The sequence below is a fragment of the Macaca mulatta genome, chromosome 3, assembly GCF_049350105.2.
Source record: "Macaca mulatta isolate MMU2019108-1 chromosome 3, T2T-MMU8v2.0, whole genome shotgun sequence".
In the NCBI taxonomy this organism is placed as follows: Eukaryota; Metazoa; Chordata; class Mammalia; order Primates; family Cercopithecidae; genus Macaca; species Macaca mulatta.
Genome location: NC_133408.1, coordinates 162,988,107 through 163,009,627, shown reverse-complemented (window position 1 = coordinate 163,009,627; position 21,521 = coordinate 162,988,107). Strand labels below are relative to the sequence as shown.

Sequence of the window (21,521 nt, the reverse complement as noted above, 5' to 3'; positions counted from 1 at the left end):
AAAAATAAGTACTACAACTGGTTTGAGTAAATCAGTTCATAAATTAATTTTAACACTATATACTATTGTTACCTATTGTCACTCACCATTTATTACTAATATCATTTGTAATTATCCTTTCATCTAAGAAATTCAAGATATAATAAGACTTTCTGGTTTGGAAACTTTTTTTTCTGTTTACTATTCTGATTTTCCTGAATAATTATCCATAATAGATGTTTAGAAATTTAAATTTTTTACAGGAAGAAATGCTTTCTCATTTACATTAATATGGTGAGTACTGGTGAGAGAATTGTTTTTCTTGATGGAAAGAGAATGCAGAGTTATATTAGTATGAAATTAGAAATAAGACCTAAAAGCTAACTATAGATTACATAAGAGTAAGGCTATCTATGTCAAGAGAAATTGACTATAAATTCTAGTAGGGCTGGGAATGTGTTTCGTTTATATCTAAAGCTAAGTAGTAGTTGCTAACTTGAGGTTTTTCTGGACCATCGATTTACAACGCAATGTGAAACAAACCAGGGTCCTTATCCCTGAGGATTTTCAAAATACATCCTCCATATTACTGTTGGAAGAGTCTCCATCTTCCCACATGCTCATGTGGAGACACCATACACACACACACACATATACACACACACCACTTGAATGTCCCTAATCACTCATCTCTACGCAGATTCTCTGATAATTATGAAGTCTGTATCAGCACAACAGTATCAAGTCGAGCCTTCAAAGGTCTTAAAATAGAGGGTTTATATAAAACACTTTATGGTTATTTTTGTTTCCTGTTGAAAGAGACAATAGGATCCAAGAAATACACAGAACTTTGCTTTTAAACAAAAAGGACATTTGCTATAAATTTTGTAGAAGGCTTTGCAATACATTGTCCAAGAAATCCCTTAAAAATCCATCTCTAAAAAAAGTTTCCCTTTCACTGCCATATACTGAAATTCCAAATTAGTTGTTATTTCAATTTACACACTAAAAACATACTTCCTTAGAAAGGGCCATGGAGGCTGCCTGTGGAGACTCACTCATGGCACCACGACAATGTGGTAACTACTCCAGTTAGGCACTCTGGAAGTCAGAGGACATCAAAAGGGGTGGAGGCGCCTTATTGTGAACAAATGACAAGCTTCATGGTTTTGCCTTCTCCTAGGCTTGTCCAGTCCATATTTCAGTGAATGTGATCAAAGAAAGCAGGGTTTCCTTGAAAAACCAGAGGAGCAAATGGTCTTTGATTTCTCATGAAAACTCTTGGGTTTATCTCTTCGTGTTAATTGTGATAGTAAAACAGTAAAAAATGAGATTTAATTTTAACTTGTGTTGGTCGATATAGGGCAGTGAGTGAAGGTGACGGGCTGGAAAAATATTAATCCAAGTTGGTTATTTAACATCTGCTTTATTTGGAGGAGGACACTATTGAAGCCACCTGCTCAGAACAATGAAATTCTTCAGTTACATTATGGTTTATCGCCGATTTCTCCTCGTGGTTCTCACTGTGTTGGTTTTACTGCCTCTGCCCATCGTCCTCCACACCAAGGTGAGTGAAATTGGAGAACAGACTAGTGGATTTCCTGACTTATTTAATTGTCCTTTATTAAAACTGTTTGCTGTTTAACTGCCTGGCTCAGAGCTGAATGAGTGTTGACGCTTCATGCCTAAAGTCAGGATGGTTGTACATGATGCTTTGTCCATTTTCTCCCTTTTTAATAATTAACATTGGTTGATTCTTAGTATGATTAAACATAATTAAATAGAGTATTCAACCAGAATTGTTCTCTGCCTACCAGCTAGACGAGAGGAAGAACAAAAGAAGCACAACCTTTGAGATTTTGCAGTTCAAGTTGTCATTCTCCAGGGTGCATGCAGGGCTAGTGCAATCCCTTCCCCTGAGAATAGGCAGCAAAGCAATTGCTGGGGACAGAGGTGGAAGAACAAGGGAAATCCTAGGTCCAGCACAGACTAATTTACTTGTCAGCTCTGTGGCTTGGTCACAGAACTTCCTGGAAATTTAGTTTCCTTGTGGGAAAAGAAGACATTGAAAGCATAGAGTAATTTCCCTTGGTCAATCAGAAAATCTAATAAAGCGTTGTACCATGTTCTGATAATTTCAGGTTTTATTTCATTGTGGTATACTTGTAAGCATTTTTCTGTTTGATTTTTAAGAGTAGTCAGGGTATTAAGTCCAGAACAATAAGCTCAAGCATGTTTAATTTCTTGGGAAAATGATTTGAATCAGCAAACATTTAACGAGCACCTTCTCAGTGTCAGGCACAAATGTCACTTGGTAGTAAGAGGACAGGCTTTGGAGCCAAATTCTCTGCTTCAGGTCCCAGATTTACCACTTACAAACTGTGTCACCTGGGCATGCTACTTAATGTCTCTGTGCTTCTGTTTTCTCATATGAAAGATGGGGACAGTAGCAGGCTTGTTGTGAGAATGGAATGAAGAAACGCTCATCCAACACTTGGAGCAGTGCCTGACACACAGTAAGAGTGCAGTGCCAGTCTCCCTGGGTGTGTTGACTCCACAGGTGGGGCAATTCCCAGCACTCCATTATACACAGTCCCTCCTCTTAGTGGGAAAGAACACTGCTGATGCTCTCCTCTAACAGGTACTCATCAAGGTTACACCAGTCTGGGTTATAATAGAATCATATTAACTATAATATGGTGGTCCCTCCAGCCTCGGTCAGAAATCTGTGCCAGTGATCTTGCAACCTCTGAAGGGAATTCATGTGAGCTAATAAAGTCCTTTTGGACACTGTCAAGGCCTCCTCTACCTGCAAAGCTGGAGAAGGGACTGGCCCCTGCTGTGGCATCCATGGGTTGTCTCCCACCAGGTGCAATCTTCCAGCTGCAGCATTCTTGGCTGGGTCTCTCCTTGTGCTGAGGTCTCACAGAGCTACATGGAAGGAAGGGAAAAACTCCCCACCCCTTTTGGTCCAAAGTTCTTCTAAGTCCTCAAATTCTTACAGAATTTGTAAATAATAATAATAACTAAAAGACCTAGTCAGCTGTTTTTGGCTTTGTTGGTTTTGTTTTTCAAATTCTGTGTGACTAACCCTTTCCTTCCCACCCTGCTACTCCCACCCCTGGCTACTTGTGAGGTCTCCTATATGAATCTCTGGCAGTCCCATCAGATGACAAATTCCAGCACAGAAATAGGGCTCTATTCTGAATTCTCACCCCACTTCCCTGCCAACATTATGATCTTCACTTTGCAACTCTCCTGGTCCCATGAGTCCTCTAGATTTGGCTGAATCCTGTCATGACCATATCCTGGTTCATACCTGGAGCTCTGCTATATTTTAATATTTTTGAGTTAGTCTCAGCATAGGTTCTTACTTATGGCAGAGAAAGTAGGAAATTAAACTAGTCAAGACAAATTTAGGTCATGACTACATATCATCTGTGCTGATCTTTTGACGTATAAATGCATGACAATTTGATTATCCTCCATAATTTTCAGAGAAATGAATATAAACTCTTTGAAAAACGAAATGAGTAAATAAATCAAAACCAATCATTTCAGTACATGATTCATTAACTGGGAAGTGTATTATTTTTAAGAAATGCGGCCACTGGTTATTTTTTCCAAGGTGCTATGACGAAAGAACATTACATGCAGGAACCAGGTGTCTGGCACCAAGTTGCATCTGGTGAGCTGGGTTCCTCTTTCCTTTCCTCCTAATCAACTCATTTGTTAAAACTCAATTAATGTTAATGGAGGATTTATTCCTAGTACAATAACATGATTTTATTTGTTGGCCACTTTAAACATATATTTAGTCATTCAATAAACTGCTAATTAAACTGAAAGAGTATTATTTTAACTGTTGCTTACAATGAAAGGAAATTTTTTTGTTAAAGAATGTAGGCCTTTGGAGGGTATAAAATTTAAGGAGACGTTTACTTTAACATAAATGCAAGTCAATTTACTGTTAACTTTTAGCTTACTAAACTGGAGGAGCCTATGCTTCTAAAGATACAATATTAGATTAACTAAAACATTCAACGGAAACAAAAATCCAAGCTTCTCTTTCAAAACCACAATAAATCTACAGGATATAGAGCCAACAAACAATGAATTATTGACTAATTTCTTTCCTTCATTTTCCTACTGGTTATTGAGTTGTTCAATAGACTGGCCTTAACTTCTGTCTTAATTCCATCTAAAGTCAAAAAAGTGTCATGAATGAAGAAAGACCCTAACTGGTTTTTCAATGTATTATTAACAGGGAAGGAGAATAGACTGATTTGCAGAGTCTGTTTCAGGCATTCTTCTAACTACTTTCCCCAAATTATCTAATTTAACCTCTATCACAAACCAATAAACAAGTACAAATGTGCTTCTCGTTTTACATTTGAGGGAATTGATGCTCAGAGACATGTAACTCACCAAAGGCCACCTACATGCTCCAGAAAGTAAATTTGAGCTTGGGTCCTGTCAGAACTCAGAATTCATGCTTTAAAAGTGATTTTGTTTTAGTCTTTTGTATATTTTTGAAGATTTACTCTCTCATGGCTTGTTAATCATGTATCAACCACACAGGCATTGCTGTTCATGAAAATGCTTTAGACAGGCCAAATGGATGAGTTATGTTTTAACCATTTCTTCAATTGACCTCATGGTACACAATGTCATTAAGGTAGAAAGTTGCAGTGATTCTAACCACTGAAGATAGGCTTATGAGAACTGAAGCTATAAAGGATATCACTTGCTGGGTGTCCCAGAGCCCCAGTTATTTAAGCCGGTCAATCAGTTTGTCAGGATACGGTGCCCCTTTTCTCCATAATTGGGTACAAATTAGAAATAGAGACAAAAACAGGCAAGTAGCTTACAAAAATCTGGTTACGTAGATTTTTCCAACCAACTTTTGTCTGACTCTAGAGCCAATGATGTTAATCACAACTTGGTATCTGTGTCTTTATAGCTTCCATGGTCATAATAAATATATTCCTAGTACATTGGTGTGAATCTCACTTTGCTAATGAAATTCCATTTTCTTATTGATTTACACTGAGCATCAGAAATTCTTTTTGTCTCCTAAACATAATGGTAATCTCAGTCCTTACCCAATTAGTAGTTAATGATCAGTAAACAAGTCTGGAGTGTAATTGCTTTTTATTTGAATGAAATAATCACACTGAGTTTTTCTCATTTTGGAGAGAAATTTCCTTAAATATTTGCAGTTAAAATCTTGGTAAAACTGGTCTTGTATACCTGGCATAATTTCAGTAATATTCTCTGTGGAACTTTGTTCTTTTTTGACTATTTTGTTAGTTTTTACTCTTTTCAGCAGTCAATACTATTTCCTTACTTATTTTTCCAGTTATTGGATTATCTTTGTATTTTTATTCATGAAACAAAAAGAAGGCCAGATTTGTTAGAAGAGAGGAAAATCAAACAACAATATATTATATTTGTAGAGTGCAATTCTTCTAGGTACACCTACTCCATCTAGCTTACTCATTAATCAGGACCCCTTTTTAAGATCAGGAGACAAGGAAACAACTACACATGTACTGAGCAGCATTTCTTAGTTGATGGGTTGTAAAACCAGTACCAAATTTTAATTCTTTCTTCAGAAAATATTTTGGATTTCTCTAGAAAATATTTTATATTCTAACTTTGAAAGTCACGATATATTCACTTGAAGCATCATGACTTTCAAAGTGAGAATAGAAATAATAATAAATAAACAAAATGATACATAATGAGAGACTTATGTTGCTAGACATAAAAATAAAATAAACAGATGGGAAAAATATTATTATAAGGAAATATAAACTTTAAAAAGTGAAGCATCCCCTAGAAGGAGGAAGTGGTAGGTTGAGAAGTTTGTCAAAGAAAATGAAAATGAGTGGGAGATAATTTAAAAGGACTGTAAGTGAAAGAAGAGGGAGGAGAGAATTCTAAGAAAACAAATAAGTTTTAAAGGGCCAAATAAAATAATTAAATATATTAACGGAAATAACTGATACTGTTTTAAATGTTGGCATAAAAATATTGTAGGGATTTAAGATAAAGAAGAAAATTCTATAAAGTGCAAGTAAGTGAATATTTTGGACACCAAAGAGTGAAGAAATGATGAAGAACAAGAAAAAAATAGAAATCATGCTAATAGCAATGTGGTAGCTCAACAAAATCAGAAAATCCAATTTTGATAATATATTTTTATTTCACAAATATTTCACAAGAACTTTCCCAGCCCAAAGTGTTGTGCCAGATTAACTGTGTGATATAAGCAGAAGTTTAAAATGTTTCTGTCTTTAAGTAGCTTGCAGAATTACTGGGAAGTCATTGTATAGGATGACAAACATTAATGGCAAAAGAAGGTTGTATGTAAACGCATGCCAAATAATTTAAAGAAATCATTTGGATTATGAAGGTGTAATTAAAAAGTGGATAAACCACTAAGGATTCATCATCCTCCAGCCTCTCTGTTCCCCTAACCACATGCAGTCCCACTTGCCCACAACCTGCTGCTCCTTCTGTTTTCTTTATGTCAGAGAACGCCACTACCCTTCACTCCATTCACAGGCTTGAAAGCTGTGTGTCATCTCAGACACTTCAAATATCCACAAGCCCCCATCACTAATATGGTGTTTCATCTCCTTAATCTAAATCCTCCTAAATCTCCCCTCTCAATCTCATCTTCTCCTCTCTTTCCTTTCCTGTTGGCACTGCTTTCCTTGAAGCTGTCTTTATCTCTTTATTCCATAGACCATTTGTTTTTTACACACTTTCTCCTACAGTCTCTGGCCAGAGTACTATTTTTTAAATGCCAACTCAGTCCTATTGTGAAAAATCAAAATTCTTCAATGGTTCCCTTTTGCCTATAATGGAAAAATATCTAAACAAAAGATTGGTATGCTGATGGATACTTATGACTTTTCATATATTTGTCCTAAAAGCCTCCACCACACAGTCCCCAATATCTATCTCCCACATTTGCATTTTCCTCTTTAACAATACTTCACTATTTGCAGTTTCTAGAATGCCTGTGATTATTCTTGTCTCTCTGCCTTCACATATGCTGTATCCTCCTCCTAGAATGCCCTCTCCTCTTGCCTTGGAAGGAAGGCTCAGGCTGTGATGTAAATGGAAGATCATCCTCAATGCTCTCATTGCATCATGGATACATTGGCCCCCATTACAGTGTGTCTTCCATTTTGCTTTATCTTTGTCTCTCTCTCCAGACTGTAAATATCTCAGGAACATGGAGTATAGTGTTTAAATTTCTGTCTCCTCCAGCACCAAACCCAGTGCCTGTCACATAGTAGATAGTTAATAACTGTGTTGGGTGAATGGATGATCTTGCATGGCAGAAGGATGTAAGGTTTTGGACCTGGTAGGAAGGAGAAAATGCAGGAGAAAGAGGTTGATGAAAGGAAGGAACTTCGATAGAGTGAAAATAATGATGAAAGGACAGAACAAGAAGAATGTAGGTGTAACCAGAGGCTGTCCCTTCCACAAAGCTCTTTCTTCCTCCCATAGTATGTTTTATACCTTGTTTGGTAACAATAATAAATGTGGATGCCCACTGTGAGCCTCATGGTGACAATTAGAAATAGTCATCCCCATTTTACAGAAGAACAGAAACTTGGAGAGGTCAAGAAATGTGCTCAAAGTCACACAGTCCACAAAGGGAGCAAGAGGATTTAAATACAAATCTGTCTGACTTCCAAGCCCATGATGTCATTGCTTATTTAATGATATTTATATCAGATCTTTAAAAGCTGTGCTCAGATTGCCTTACATCATTGTTCATGCATTTGCAATCACGAAAGCACACGTTGAGGTGATGCCTCTCTCAGCCTGGATCACGAAGTAACCTCTACCCATGATGGACAAATAGTATGAGTAAGAAATAATTGGTTGTTTTAGACTGCAGAGATTTTGGAACTTTTGCCACAGCATAGCTTATCCTGTCCTGATTAACATAGCATATTCTGAAACATTCCCCAAGTGACTCAGACATGCTACCCTTGGCTCACTTTTTTTTATTTATAAAATGAGAAAGGCTCTTTTTAAAAAGTTCCAAATGTTCCCCAGATTCACCTGCGATACTTGTGTAAAGTCACAAACTCTTAATGTGAAGTGTAGGATGCTGCACGTTGAACAAACTCCCCAGGTGATTCTGGAGCAGATAGTTCATGGATTGCATTTTGATCATATCCAAATGTATAGTCAGGTTGGAGAGCTGATTATTTCTGTATCTTTTTCCAGTTCCACTGTGTAAAGAGTACGAAAACAATGTGTCTCAGGTGCTGGTTAGGTGTGGAGGTTGAGTGGAAAGGAGGAACTAAAAATTTCCCAATAACTGGTATAGTGGGCCATCAATTGGTTTTCTCTGCTATCCATTTTGGCTAAAAACAAACAAACAAAAAGAAAATAAAAAAAAAAGCTAGTTATTTCTCCTTGACTTTGTAGTTGAGCTTATTTTTACTCTCCATCTTCCAAAATGAAGATATTTTAAAGCACTTTAAACTTTGCAATTAATATAAATTGAGTCTTTTTATCACTGCTGCAGTAGGGGTAGGAATACCAAGAACCATACAAAGCCCTTCACAGGCTCTGTCAAATAATAATGGTGTTTTTCTTGTAGCACAGAGATTTAGAATGCATGATTTTTCTCCTTTTTTAATTGCTTTGTGTTCTCTTTAGAAAATCGATTGCGGTGATTGAGGTCTGTGATTGGCTCTGCTTTTCTCACGCTGTGTTGAGAAGAGATCATACCCACATACGTACTAATTCATCAGCCAAATTACTCCCTAATATCAGTCAGGATGTCATTTAAAGAAGCAGAAGAGATGAAAAAACTATATTTTAAAGCCAACTTATATTCTAATTCCATGTGGGGCTATAATTTAAAAGAGAACCACGGTGATTTTTAAATATAATCAGCCACATTTTCTAAGATAACTTGACAGTCAGAACTTTGTGAGGAGGAAAAAGTCATTATCCAAATTGCCTAGTCATAGCTTTCTTTGCCTTTTTCACCCCTTCAGCAAGTGCCCTAGCTGTGCACTTGAGATGGTTAAGATGAGATATGACTTTGATATTGTTAATTGGGGGCTGGGTAAGTGGGAATGTCTCTGATGGAGGATTTCACCTATGCGGGTAGACATTTTAGTTCCAATGCTGTTTGTTGGCAAGAGAGATGAGGGCTGCAGGAAAACTGTAAACATATTCACCCACTGGGGCAGGAGGCAAAATATCCAGTTCCAGGAAAGGAGGGGAGAACAGAGAAAAGGGAACAAGACAAAGAGAAAGAAATTTCTATGCTAAGGAACTTTATGCCTAAGATATAGATTTAGTGTTTTATAAGATATATAAATACAAACAATATTAGAAAGAAGAGAAAGAAGAACCTTACTCACTCAGAAATATTACTGACCATATACTGTATGCCAAGTACTGCTTTAAATGTTAGGAACAGGGTAGTAAATTTTAAAAATATATACTATAATAGAGTTTATACGTGGACAAATCTCAACTCTACCACACGCTAGCAATGTGATCGTTGAACCTTAGTTCAGCATGGAATTACACTATGTACACCAAAGAATCTTGGTGGGGGTTAAATAAAATGTCACATGGAGTGCCAAGTGTTGTATCTGACACATGATAAGCATTCATAAGTATTACTTGCCCATACTATAGTCATAAGTCAGAGAACAGATTTATCTGTCTACTTACCAAATATTTTCACATCTTAAATAAGTTTTTCTATATATAAAGTCTATGATTAACAGTCTAGAAGAGGTTTTAGACAATTAGGATCCTCCCTTCCCAAGCTCCTTCTCCATTGGAAACACAAAGCAAATAAAGATCTCTGTAGATCAGGATGAGAAGGAAGAGCAAACAAGTGGCATGAAGGTGGAAAACTGTGGTTGAAAGCACTCCCATGACATTCAGAGGCCAGAGCCAGGTTAAATGCCAGAAACTAAGGGCTGGAAAATGGTTTTCTCAAACCTGTGAAAGACAGAAAGAGCTGGATTGACCGCTGGCTGTGGTGGCTCACAGGAAGCAAACACTGCCCAGCTTCCCAGCCAAGACATCACCCATACTACCCAACTCAGCTAGATGACTGGATCCATGCTATGCTGGCAAGAAAAGAACTCTAGGGTGTCAAGATAAGACACATATGAACCAGGAACTAGGAACTGACTGGAAGAAACTGTAAAAGTGATGAGAAACAAGGAGTGCAGAAAAAGAAAACACAAGAATAAAGCTACCACTCAGAATAAATTTGAAAATAAAATTTCAAAATACAATAAGACACTAGAGAAAGACTGACAAAATCTGCTCGGAAGAAATGAAAATAATAGGGAAATCAACAAGTTAGAAAAGGAAAACCCCCCCCAAAAAAGAGAAACAAATTATTTTTCAAAATATAAAGCAAAAACAGGAGAGTATAAAATAAGTCTAGTTAGATATCCTGGAATTTTGACACTGAGATTTAAAAAACAAACAAAACCCTCAATAGATGTGTCATGTTTGAGGCACCTGGGTGGTCCTAGTTAACCAGCTTCCCGAGGGGCAACTTCTCCTTTTTCATTTGATTCATGTCAAAGATGAGTCTTAGACACTCTAATGCTCAACAGCTCATTCTCAACAGCTTCTCCTTTTTCGTTTGGTTAATGTCAAATATGAGTCTTAGACAGCTTATTCTAATGCTCAACAACTTATTCTGACTTTTCCAAGATGAAGATGAAGAGCAGGCCAGTGGCATGGGCCAGATGCAGTCAGATGACTGACTGACCAGGAGGGCCTCCGTCCAGTGACCAGTCTCAGAATTTAAAGGACACTTCCCCTTTACTTATGCTTGTATTCAGCCCAGGTGAGTCACCAGGCATTTCTATCATAAAGGGAGTTTAAACAATTCTTGAAAGAGTAAGCCTTTTTTGTTTATGAAAGTTGCATCCGAGGTAGCCTTGTCTCCTGGAAATTCCCAGGCCAAGGTTGGAAATCCCCAAGCCAGGTTGCATCACATTGCTAAGTGACACTTAGTGTCAACCCTACTATGTGACATACTGCTAAGTGACATGTAGTTATCAGCAAGATGCCTGAATAAGCCTTATGGCTATCATTAATCTTATAACCAAGGTATGTCTCTTATAGTATACTGCAAGATGAAATAAACTTTAAACTGAGTATCCTTGAAGATATATTCAGTGAACTGAGAAAGAATACTAGGAATTTGCCAAAAATATCAGATAGAATATAAAAGGATATTTTAAAGTGAGAGAATCATTTGGAGAATGATTTCAGAGCCCCAACATATGTATAAAAGACATTACTGAAAATGAAACACTGGAAAATAAGTCATATTCAAAGTAAAAATTACTGAATTCTCCAGAATTTTTTTAAAAAGATGAGCTCTCAAATACATTTGTAAGTACAAACAACTTAATTAGATATTAGTCCATATTTAGGCACATCATGAATGAGATTTCAGATTAAAAATAATGTGATTTTTTTAAAGCTTCCAAATAGAGAAGAAAAAAAGTCTCCAAAAGGATAATAATTAGATAAATTTTCATTTCAACAATAATGAAAACATCTAATAAATATATAACAGACTTTTCTGGAGAAATCTACAAAATATTATAGAAGAAATTTAATAGACACCTGAAAGAATAGAGAAGTTCATAGATAAAAATACTTAAAGCTGTGTCTTACTCCATAGATTCTGTGTAATTTGAATGAAAATTTGAACAAAATTTTTACAACTTGAGATAGTAATTTTAAAATTCAAAAGAAAGAATGAAAATCTAACACTTTTAAGGCAATTAGAAAAACATATAAGATGAAGGAGTTGTTATACAGATTGTAAACCTTATTGAAAAGTTAGAAATGTTAAAAGAGCATAATTCTGCAAGAACTGATTTTTAGAAGGCAGCAGTGGGAGAGGGAGAGGACAAAAAAAAGAGACCAGAAGCTTGTGTGTCTGCATTTGAGAACTTCAGCATAGAAAATATGTAGCAACATGAATTACTAGGCAAAAGATGAGCTCATTCAATTTAAAAAGCATGGCACTTTGGCTATTCATTTTGAGGAAAAAAATGTGTTAGATTCCTATACAAAAAATTAAAGCTCTACACTTGAAAAGAATTTAATCTTAGAAAAAATATGGAAATATATATAATACAGAAAGATTTTCTTATAAAATATGGTAAAAACATGAAACAGAAAAGAGTTTAAAAATCACTGTATTAAAATTAAAATCCTCCTGTCAATTAAAAATACAATAAAGCAAATTTCATAGACAAGCCAGAGACTAAGAAAAAATGTTTACAAATACATAGTTTATAGAGAAATAATATTAAGAATCTAAAAATAACGCCACAAATTCATGAGATAAAAGAAATAAATAACCCAACAGAAAAGTGAAAAAGAACTATAAATATAGAATTTGCAGAAGAGAAACAATTATGTTCAATAACTGTGAAAATACTTCACTGGTATTCAAGAACATGCAAATTAAATAAGAAGAACTTTTCATACCATCAAATTGTCAAATGAATAAATTAATCCAATATACCAAGGATGGTGAAATGGAACTTCTGAACATTGTTGGTGTTAATAGAAACTAGTATGACCATCTCAGATAGCTTCTTAGTTCATTTTTATACTGCTATAAAGAACTGGGTAATTTATAAAGAAATGAGGTTTAATTAACTCAGCATGGCTGGGAGGCCTCAGGAAACTTACAATAATGGTGGAAGGGGAAGTGAGGCATCTTCTTCACAAGGCAACAGGAAGGAGAAGTGCCAAATTAAAGGGGAAGGGCCCCTTATAAAACCATCAGATCTCATGAGAACTCACTCACTATTATGAGGACAGCATGGGGGAAACTATGCCCATGATTCAATTACCTCCACCTGGTTTCTCCCTTGACACGTGGGTATTATGGAGATTACAATTCAAGATGAGATTCATGTGGGGATACAAAGCCTTACCATGTTAGATAGCAAATGGGCAATATCTAGTAAAGTTCAAATGGAGTCCTTCCCATTTGAAGTTCTGATGCTAGTTTTCTCCACTAGCTAAGACAATCTATTTTCCATAGACATGCATGTGGAGATAGGTACAAAGATGTCCATAGCCTTATAATAGTAAAAAATTGGGGAAAAATCCAAACAAACATCAATAGAAAAACAGAAAAATAAATGGTAAAATGTTCATAAAAAGGAATACTATATCTGTTTAAAATGAAGTAACAATAGATCTACATGTATCAACATGAATGTATTTGAAGTACATAAAATATTGAGTGAAAAAAGCAAGTTGCAAAGTGACATATAGGGTAAACCTTAATTTTAAAACCACGTGTTATTAATGTATTAATGTCTGCATGTAGTATAATCACAAAAACATAAATGGAAAGGATACAAACCACATTCTAGACAGTGGTTAACTTTGGGAATGGTGGAGGAGAAGGCAATGAGGGAGTGGTCTTCAACTTTAACATCAGTCTTTAACTGAATATGGAATGTTTTATTTGTTTAAAAATAATTTAAGCAAATGTGGCAAAGTGTCAACATTTGTTAAATATGATAAGCTGTACAAATGTTTGTTGCATATTTTTACTATGTTCTAAATATTTTATAATTTTGAAAATGCTTTTAAAGAATACATGCCAAAAAACTTCTAATACATATATTTTTTAATGCAAGGGACCAGGAACTGTCCATACTATAACTTCATGTCTCTAGTAGTGTGAGGAAATCTTATACTAGGAAAGAAGGAGCTGCTATGAATGAGCCAAAGAGGTGCAGTGCATTCACACAGAGCAGGTATCCAGGGTTAAGCAACATGACATTTCATATGATCTAATGGAATTCCACCTGGTTTCTACACAACTGCCTCTGTCTGGCTAGGTGTGGCTTGTTTGCTGAACTTCTTGATGTTAACTGTTGGAAGTGATAAGAAGTACAGAGATTTTTAAGCAGAAAAGTAGTATTTTTGAGGAAGTCCTCTGGACTTTTTTTTCTCTCTTTTCTCTTTATTTTGAGAAGTAATCATGATTTTTTTTTTTAAATTGTAAGGTCAGTGGTAGTCATAACTATAAATCATTACAGTCATGTCCTTCATGATAAATAAACAAGATAAAAGTACACATTATTTTTGTTGCTATTATTCAGTTTAAGAACTCATAATACTAAAATACTTCAGAACAAAATGTGATTAAAACATTTACTTGTTATGGTTTCAGAGTAAGTTTTAATAAAGATATCAGATGTGTCAGCAACTTCCAGCAGAGTTGGGGGGTAGGTTGTGGGGGAGGAAGGATTAACTCATACTCTTAATTGACAACTTGTCTTCTTTTATTGCTGTTTGACTGTTGTTCTCTTGAGGAGGTAGTAGTGGTAGTGATTGTGTGTGATGGTGGTAAACAATTTGTGGTGGTTTTGTTTCTTAGGAGTAGGAGGTCTGTTAAGAAGGTGAAGAAAAAGAGGAAAGAGACAAAATTTGGAAGAAATTTACAAGAGACAAAGATAATATAGCTTGAAATAATGGGTCACTCTATGAATTTCTAGTGATGAAATGAAGCTACTTTATTTTCTGCCTCAAAGCCGGTCCTAAAATAAAATATCTAGGATCTCTTTTTAGTTGCAACACAGTTCCACAACTTCTGAGTAGTTTTCTTCTTCATCAGAAGAACTTGTCCACCAAAGATTACTCACCCTCATATTCTTTGTGTGCGTGTGTGAATAGATGTGAGTAACAGAAAAGAAGAAAATGGTTGTTTTCTTTTCTATCTCTTGTACTTTTCTTCTTCTTAGCAAGACTATTCACAGATCTTTGATTTTAAAGTGAACAAATAACCCTATATACTTTAATAGGGTCGTTTTTAAAGAAAATACTTGGTATTGTGTTTGAATTGACCTTCTGCTATTTAATGCCTAAGGACTTTGAAGGGAAAGAATGCTTTCCTGCATTCTTTCACAACACCAAGCATGACCAAGAAAAAAAATCACACAATAGAGAAAAGGAATTGTAGGAAGGAAGCATTCCTGGGATGAACCCAATAGGATGCTTGTTTAATTTATCAGCCAAAGAGGGACAATTTTGAAAATAAAAGGAAATACTAATGAGAAAGGAAACTTTACAACAACGCTGTCCTGAGAAAATTGGAGCAGATGGCTATCCTGCCCATTAAAGAGCACTCAAACAATCCTAAAATTTGTATTGAAACAAAAGACCCCAAATAGTTAAAGCAATCTTGAACAAAAAGAACAAAGCTGAGGGGCATCACACTACCTGATTTCAAAATATACTGCAAAGCTATAGGAACCAAAGCAGCATGACAGTGGCATAAAAACAGACAGGTGGACCAATTAAACCACAGAGAAACCAGAAATAAATCTGTACATTTACAGCCAACTGATTTTCAGCAAAGGTGCCAAGAACACACAATGGGAAAATGAGAGTCTCTTCAATAAATGGTGTTAGTAAAACTAAATATCCACATGCGGAAGAATGAAATCAGAACCATATTTCTCACTATATGCAAAAATCAACTCAAAATGAATTAAATAACTAAATATAAGACCAAAAGCTATGAAACTACTGGAATATAAAACACGGGAATAGCTCCATGACATTGGCCTAGACAATGATTTTTTGGATATGACCTCAAAAGCACAGGCAACAAAAGCAAAAATAGACAAATGGGATTACATTATACTAATAAAACTTCTTCACTACAGACAAAATCAAGAGTGAAAAGACAACCTAGAGATTAGGATAAAATATTTGCAAACTATTATTCTGATAAGAGATTAATATCAAAAATATATAAGGAATTCAAACAACTCAATAGCAAGAAAGCAAATAACCCAATTGAAAAATGAGTAAAAAAATTTGAATGGACTTTTCAAAAGAAGACATACAAATGGCCAACAGGTACATGAAAAATTGCTCAACCTCACTCTTCTGAGAAATACAAACAAAAACCACAGTGAGATATTATCTCACCCTTGTTAGAATGGCTATTATAACAAGTGTTGGCCAGGATGTGAACACTGTTTGCAGAAATGTAACTTAGTACAGCCATTATGAAAAACAATATGGCGGCCGGGCGCGGTGGCTCAAGCCTGTAATCCCAGCACTTTGGGAGGCCGAGGTGGGCGGATCACGAGGTCAGGAGATCGAGGCCATCCTGGCTAACACGGTGAAACCCCGTCTCTACTAAAAAATACAAAAAACTAGCCGGGCGAGGTGGCGGCGCCTGTAGTCCCAGCTACTCGGGAGGCTGAGGCAGGAGAATGGCGTAAACCCGGGAGGCGGAGCTTGCAGTGAGCTGAGATTGGGCCACCGCACTCCAGCCTGGGCGACAGAGCCAGACTCCGTCTCAAAAAAAATTAAAAAATTAAAAAAAAAAAAAGAAAAACAATATGGCATTCCTTCAAAAAATTAAAAATAGAACTACTGTATGATCCAGCAATGTCATTACTGGATACATATCCAAACGTATATCGAGGAGCTATCTGCACTCCCATGTTTATTACTGCACCAGTCACAATAGCCAAGATATGGAATCAACCTAAGTGTTTATCAACAGATGAATGGATAAAGAAAATATGATATGTATATACACACACACACACACACACACAAACAAACACAAACACACACACACACACAGAGAGGATGGAATACTATTCAACCATAAAATGAAAAAAATCCTGTCATTTGTTATAACATGGATGAACCTGAAGGATATGTTAACTGAAATAAGCCAGGAACAGAAAGACAAATAGCACGTGATCTCACTCATGTGGAATCTAAAAAAGTTGATCTCATAGAAGTGGAGAGTGAACTTGTGGTTTCCAGGGTCTGGGGAGATCAGGTGTCGGGACTGAGGAGATACTGGTCAAAAGATAGCAGGAATAAGCTTGAGAGATTTATTATACAACATGGTGACTGTAGTTAATAACATTTTGTATTCTTGAAAAATGCTAAAAAGAGTGGATATAAAGTGTTCTCAGCACAAAGATAATAATGATGTGAGGGAATGCGCATATTAATTAGCTAGACTTCGTCATTCCACTATGCATAGATACTTCAAAGCATCACGTTGTACATGATAAATACAGTACATACAATTTTACACGTCAATAAAAAAATAAGGTTTTAAAAAAAGAGCACTCAGAAGGGAGTAACTCTGTCTTCCTCCTTTTCCAGACCTTTGGTTTTCTTCAGATGTGAAAAAAGGGGACAATTTCCACAAATTATGGCAAGGCAGCTATCAAAGACAATGCAGATATGGTGCTTTAGCTAGCTGCAATTATAATCCACTGGGACTCCTATGAAAAAATACAAAATGTACATATGTGTGCAGGGTAAACTCCATGATGAGACATAAATTTGAACTGCAAATCAAAAGGTGGACAAGTTTTCCAAATGGGTTATACATTCAGGGATTCAGCTTAGGCAAAAGGAAACTACTTGGAAGCAAGTTTCTGGAACCAGATTTAAAGATGAAAGGGAAGGTCTGGAAAAGGGTATAGCCCAGTACTTCTCAAACTTTAGCCTAGATAAGAATAACCTTATGAGCTTGAAAATGCTGATTGATTCAGTGTGTCTGGGGAAGGTCTTGATGTCCTACATTCCTCACAAGTGCCCAGATTATGCTGACACTGCTGGTTCATCAACCTCACAGAGCGGCAGAGGGGAGAAGTCCAAATGCGCAATCTAAGTGTTGATTCTTGAATGACAAAGCAATATTTGAAAGGCAGAGCAAATAGGCAACCTTTTTCCTACCAGATATTTTACTAAAATGCTGACAAAAGCTGAGGATGTAGGAGAATAAGTGAATTAATATAGTAGTACTGTATAGAACTGAAAAAATACAAGTCAATCTCTAAAGGTGACCCTGGAGAACTGTTGCCATGGAAGAATATGATCCCAATGTTACCAAATATCTCAGTTTGTTAATAGAAGGAATTCAGACTTTACTTTTAACACTAAACCTGCTGATTTGTAAATCCTGACTCAAATTAAGCACAAAGACTTATAACATTGTGAATCAAATACAAAGAATTGCCTTGCTAGACTTGTCCATCAGCTTGTGACTGCTTCATCCAAATGATCAAACACGGTCAAAGGATCTAGAATGTGAGCACAGGCAGGCAGAAACTAGCACGTAAAGGATCTGGGGGCTTGCTGGTATACCCACTGACTGAACACTATGAATTAGAGTTCAGAGAAAGGGATGCATTATGAGGAACAAGGATCAGAACTCAAATATCAAGAAAGTGTGTAAAGAAGATTCTTTGGATATAGAAAACTGATGTCAGGAGGTGTTGCGATAAGACATTATAGTCAGAGTGAAGGTGGATTTGAATGCAAAATGAGGATTCTTCAATTGTTTTCAATAAACAACTAAAAGTCACTGACTTTTGGTTGATTTAAGTCAGGACTGAGCTACTTAAAATACGGAAGGAGTCTGGGCCAGGTAATAATGTGATTCTTGAAATTTTGCTTTTTATTCTGTCACCAAAGTTGTACCATCTGAGTGGACCGTGACTCTCCACCCAAAGACCCATGTTGACATGGATGTTCAACACTTATGGCAGGGGGTGTATATGGTGAACAGAACCAGCTAGCACCTTGTATTCTATTTACTTTTTGATGTTTTAGCAGACCCTTATAGATTGGTGCTCCAGAGAGTTGTCAGGGTGGCTAGGCCTCTACTCTGGCTTTATGCAAGGTAGTGCCAAATGCAAAATGGATTCTTGGAAAGTGACCTGATATTGGAATAGTTTTGCCTACAGTGGAGGAAGTGAGTAGAGGGGCAGATTTGAGAGATATAATGATTGGGGAATAAATAGGATCAAGATAGTGGCTAGTTGTAACTAGAGAGCAAAATAAAAAGTGCTCCGTTTTATCTCTGCAACCTAGGTTCTTACAAGTATGATGGAAAACATAAAGTCATAAGAATGAACTTTCAGGCTACCCATGCATTCTCATTAAGAGAAAATGCACAACCTTTCTTCCATACTGGCATTTTTAATTAAGCTAGTATTCACAATTCTTTCTAGAGCTGTTTAGGAAGATCCAGTCAAGGCTCAGCTTTGTTTCGTTGTTTTATTGTTTATCAAGATGGTAGAAGCAGACTCTGTATGAAACTGTCAACATCAAAACACTTTTATTCTTTCTCCTTTAAATAGATAACACAATAAAGGTATTGCCTAATCCTGGCTTATTAAGGGTATGTTAGAAATGCACTGGAAGTGTAGGGATGCTGGTCAAGTAAACCCCAAGCCCCAAGGACTCACCCTGAGCCAGGTGAATCAGAAAGCAGCAGTGCTAGACATAAATAAAAGCCTAAATAAATAGCTTAATTCAACCTAAACAGCAGTTCTTATAAATTTTTCAAATGTAACTCAGAATTTGCAGAGAGTAAGCAGTGTGAGAGCAAAATAGCGCCATTTGATAGCTGCTAACCTTTACTAAATACTTAGAACATTCCAGGTGATTTCATACCAAAGTTATCTATATAAGTTAAATATAATGATAAAAGTTTGACCATCTCTTAACAATGCCCTAAAACAGGAAAATATAGTTTTATACTAAGCAAAGCAACAGATCCTATTAAGAGTAGCATTCAGGCTCATCCATGCCACACAACTTGTCATGTCTTTTCTCTGAGACGCAGTACTGCAAAGGTTACTCCTAGGTTGGTTTTCTCCTTTTAGTTAGAAGGAGAGGAAGGCAGGAGTGCTTGGGTCCCACTCAACCAGACACTAAGGAATGCAGTTAGAAGGTAGGTTCCTGCCCCCAGGGGAAAGGCTGTAACTTGGCTATTTCTGTACTCCAGAAGTATGGGGGAGTGCATTTTACAGGCCAAATGAAGGTGAGTACAAACATCTATATACACTAATCTGAGCAAGAAGATGGACTAGATGATGTTGTCTATTTTGAGGGAAATGTGAAATAAATGTAATGAATGGGGATTTTTTTCTGTCTTTAGTTTTTTATGTTTATTAAATTTTGCTTCTTAGAACTTCTAAGAAATGAATATTTGGGGGCAACTCAAAGATGCAGAGGTCTTCGGATCTTCTTACTTTCTCTGTGACATGGCTCTATTAAGCAAACATGTTTGTGTTTGAATGTTGACTTCTCCAGTCTCATGATATCACCTTTTGCTTTGCATTTGTTCTTACCAGGAAACAGAATGTGCCTACATACTCTTCGTGGTCGCCATATTTTGGCTTACAGAAGCATTGCCTCTGTCGGTAACAGCTTTGCTACCTAGTTTAATGTTCCCCATGTTGGGAATCATGCCTTCTAAGAAGGTAAGTCCTCTTGCCAAAGTCATAAGTTCATTCCCTGTTTTGTACTGAGATTTCCATTGAGAAAAGTTATTTTTAAAGGGAGAAACCATCCCGTTGGTAAGGTTCCATGTAAGTCCCCCAAACTTCCAACTATTTCTCCTCTCTGGCATTCTGCATGTGTGCCCACCTTCAAAGAACAAACACAAGCTGCAACTTCTTGATTCATACATGTCAGTAGGAGAAATGTATGTCCCCTCTTCTCTCACTGACATCTATGCCTGGCGCCTCTCTCTCAGAAACAGGAAAATTTGTTGACATCCTCCATAAGCTTTTTATATTCAGCAGAATTCAGCCTCACGGTGTTGGAAAAACAATTTTGTTTTTAATGAAGAAAAAGTTTCCCTGTTTTCATTTCCAGAAACCCGCCATTTACAAAGATAAAGCCAAACTAATTTTCATGTATAGCTCCAGGAGTTTATTCATGCTAAGAGGTGTTTATTGGTTCTATACAATCTAAGAGTACCCATCTGAAGAAAGTGGATTTGGTTTCCCAAATGCATTGAAAACAGTCTCCAGCCACCCAGAAAACAACTATCTAAACCACAGCTGAAACAGTCTCAAGAGAGATGTTAAGTTAGAGATGCCAGTCAGTGCAGTTTATCACCTTTGGACTTCCATCTTCTGCCTGGGTCTAACATTGCTCTCTTGCGGCTCACCCGTCTTTCATTTTCTTTTTAATTAACCCTTGATTACATTTCTTCCTGTGAAAGGAATGGTTCCCTTCTTTATTTTCATGTCCTTCTTCCTGATTTTGGAGCCCCACTAGATCTTTTTGCACTTTTTATCCTCTCCGCTCCTTTTTTCTACCTGGGTTTTCCCCTCCCACATAACTTTGAGTCTTTTCTATCTAATGACCATTGATTTGGAAGAGTGGCCAGGGCTGCACTTCAGTTCCTCTTGCCTCCAGGCTGACATTCTGCTGCCCCAAGGAATCTCAGAGCTATAATCTATTAAGCATCTTAAATGCCTCAACATGCTCTATGGCTTTCAATATCGGGAATTAAAAAAAGAAGGGGTTGATGAGTTGTTAAAAATAGGGTGTCAAATTTTTAACCCCTGTCCTACGGGCTTGGATGGTTCTGTGTCCAGAGATAGGTATGTTTAAGAGTTATACATTTGTCTCTTATGGTTTATTAACAATAAAACTGACTAAAC

The 21,521-nt window shown here is 36.5% G+C and overlaps 1 protein-coding gene across 1 annotated transcript in view; it reads left to right on the top strand.

The window, feature by feature from the left end:
• The first annotated feature begins 1,035 nt into the window (after positions 1–1,035).
• The window catches only part of SLC13A1 (solute carrier family 13 member 1), a 92,420-nt gene continuing 71,934 nt past the window's right edge, over positions 1,036–21,521 (top strand). The window contains exons 1-2 of the mRNA XM_001085242.5: positions 1,036–1,546; positions 20,199–20,327. Of these exons, the coding sequence (XP_001085242.2) occupies positions 1,448–1,546; positions 20,199–20,327 (228 nt within the window). The 5' untranslated portion in view covers positions 1,036–1,447. The remainder of the gene's footprint in view (positions 1,547–20,198; positions 20,328–21,521) is intronic.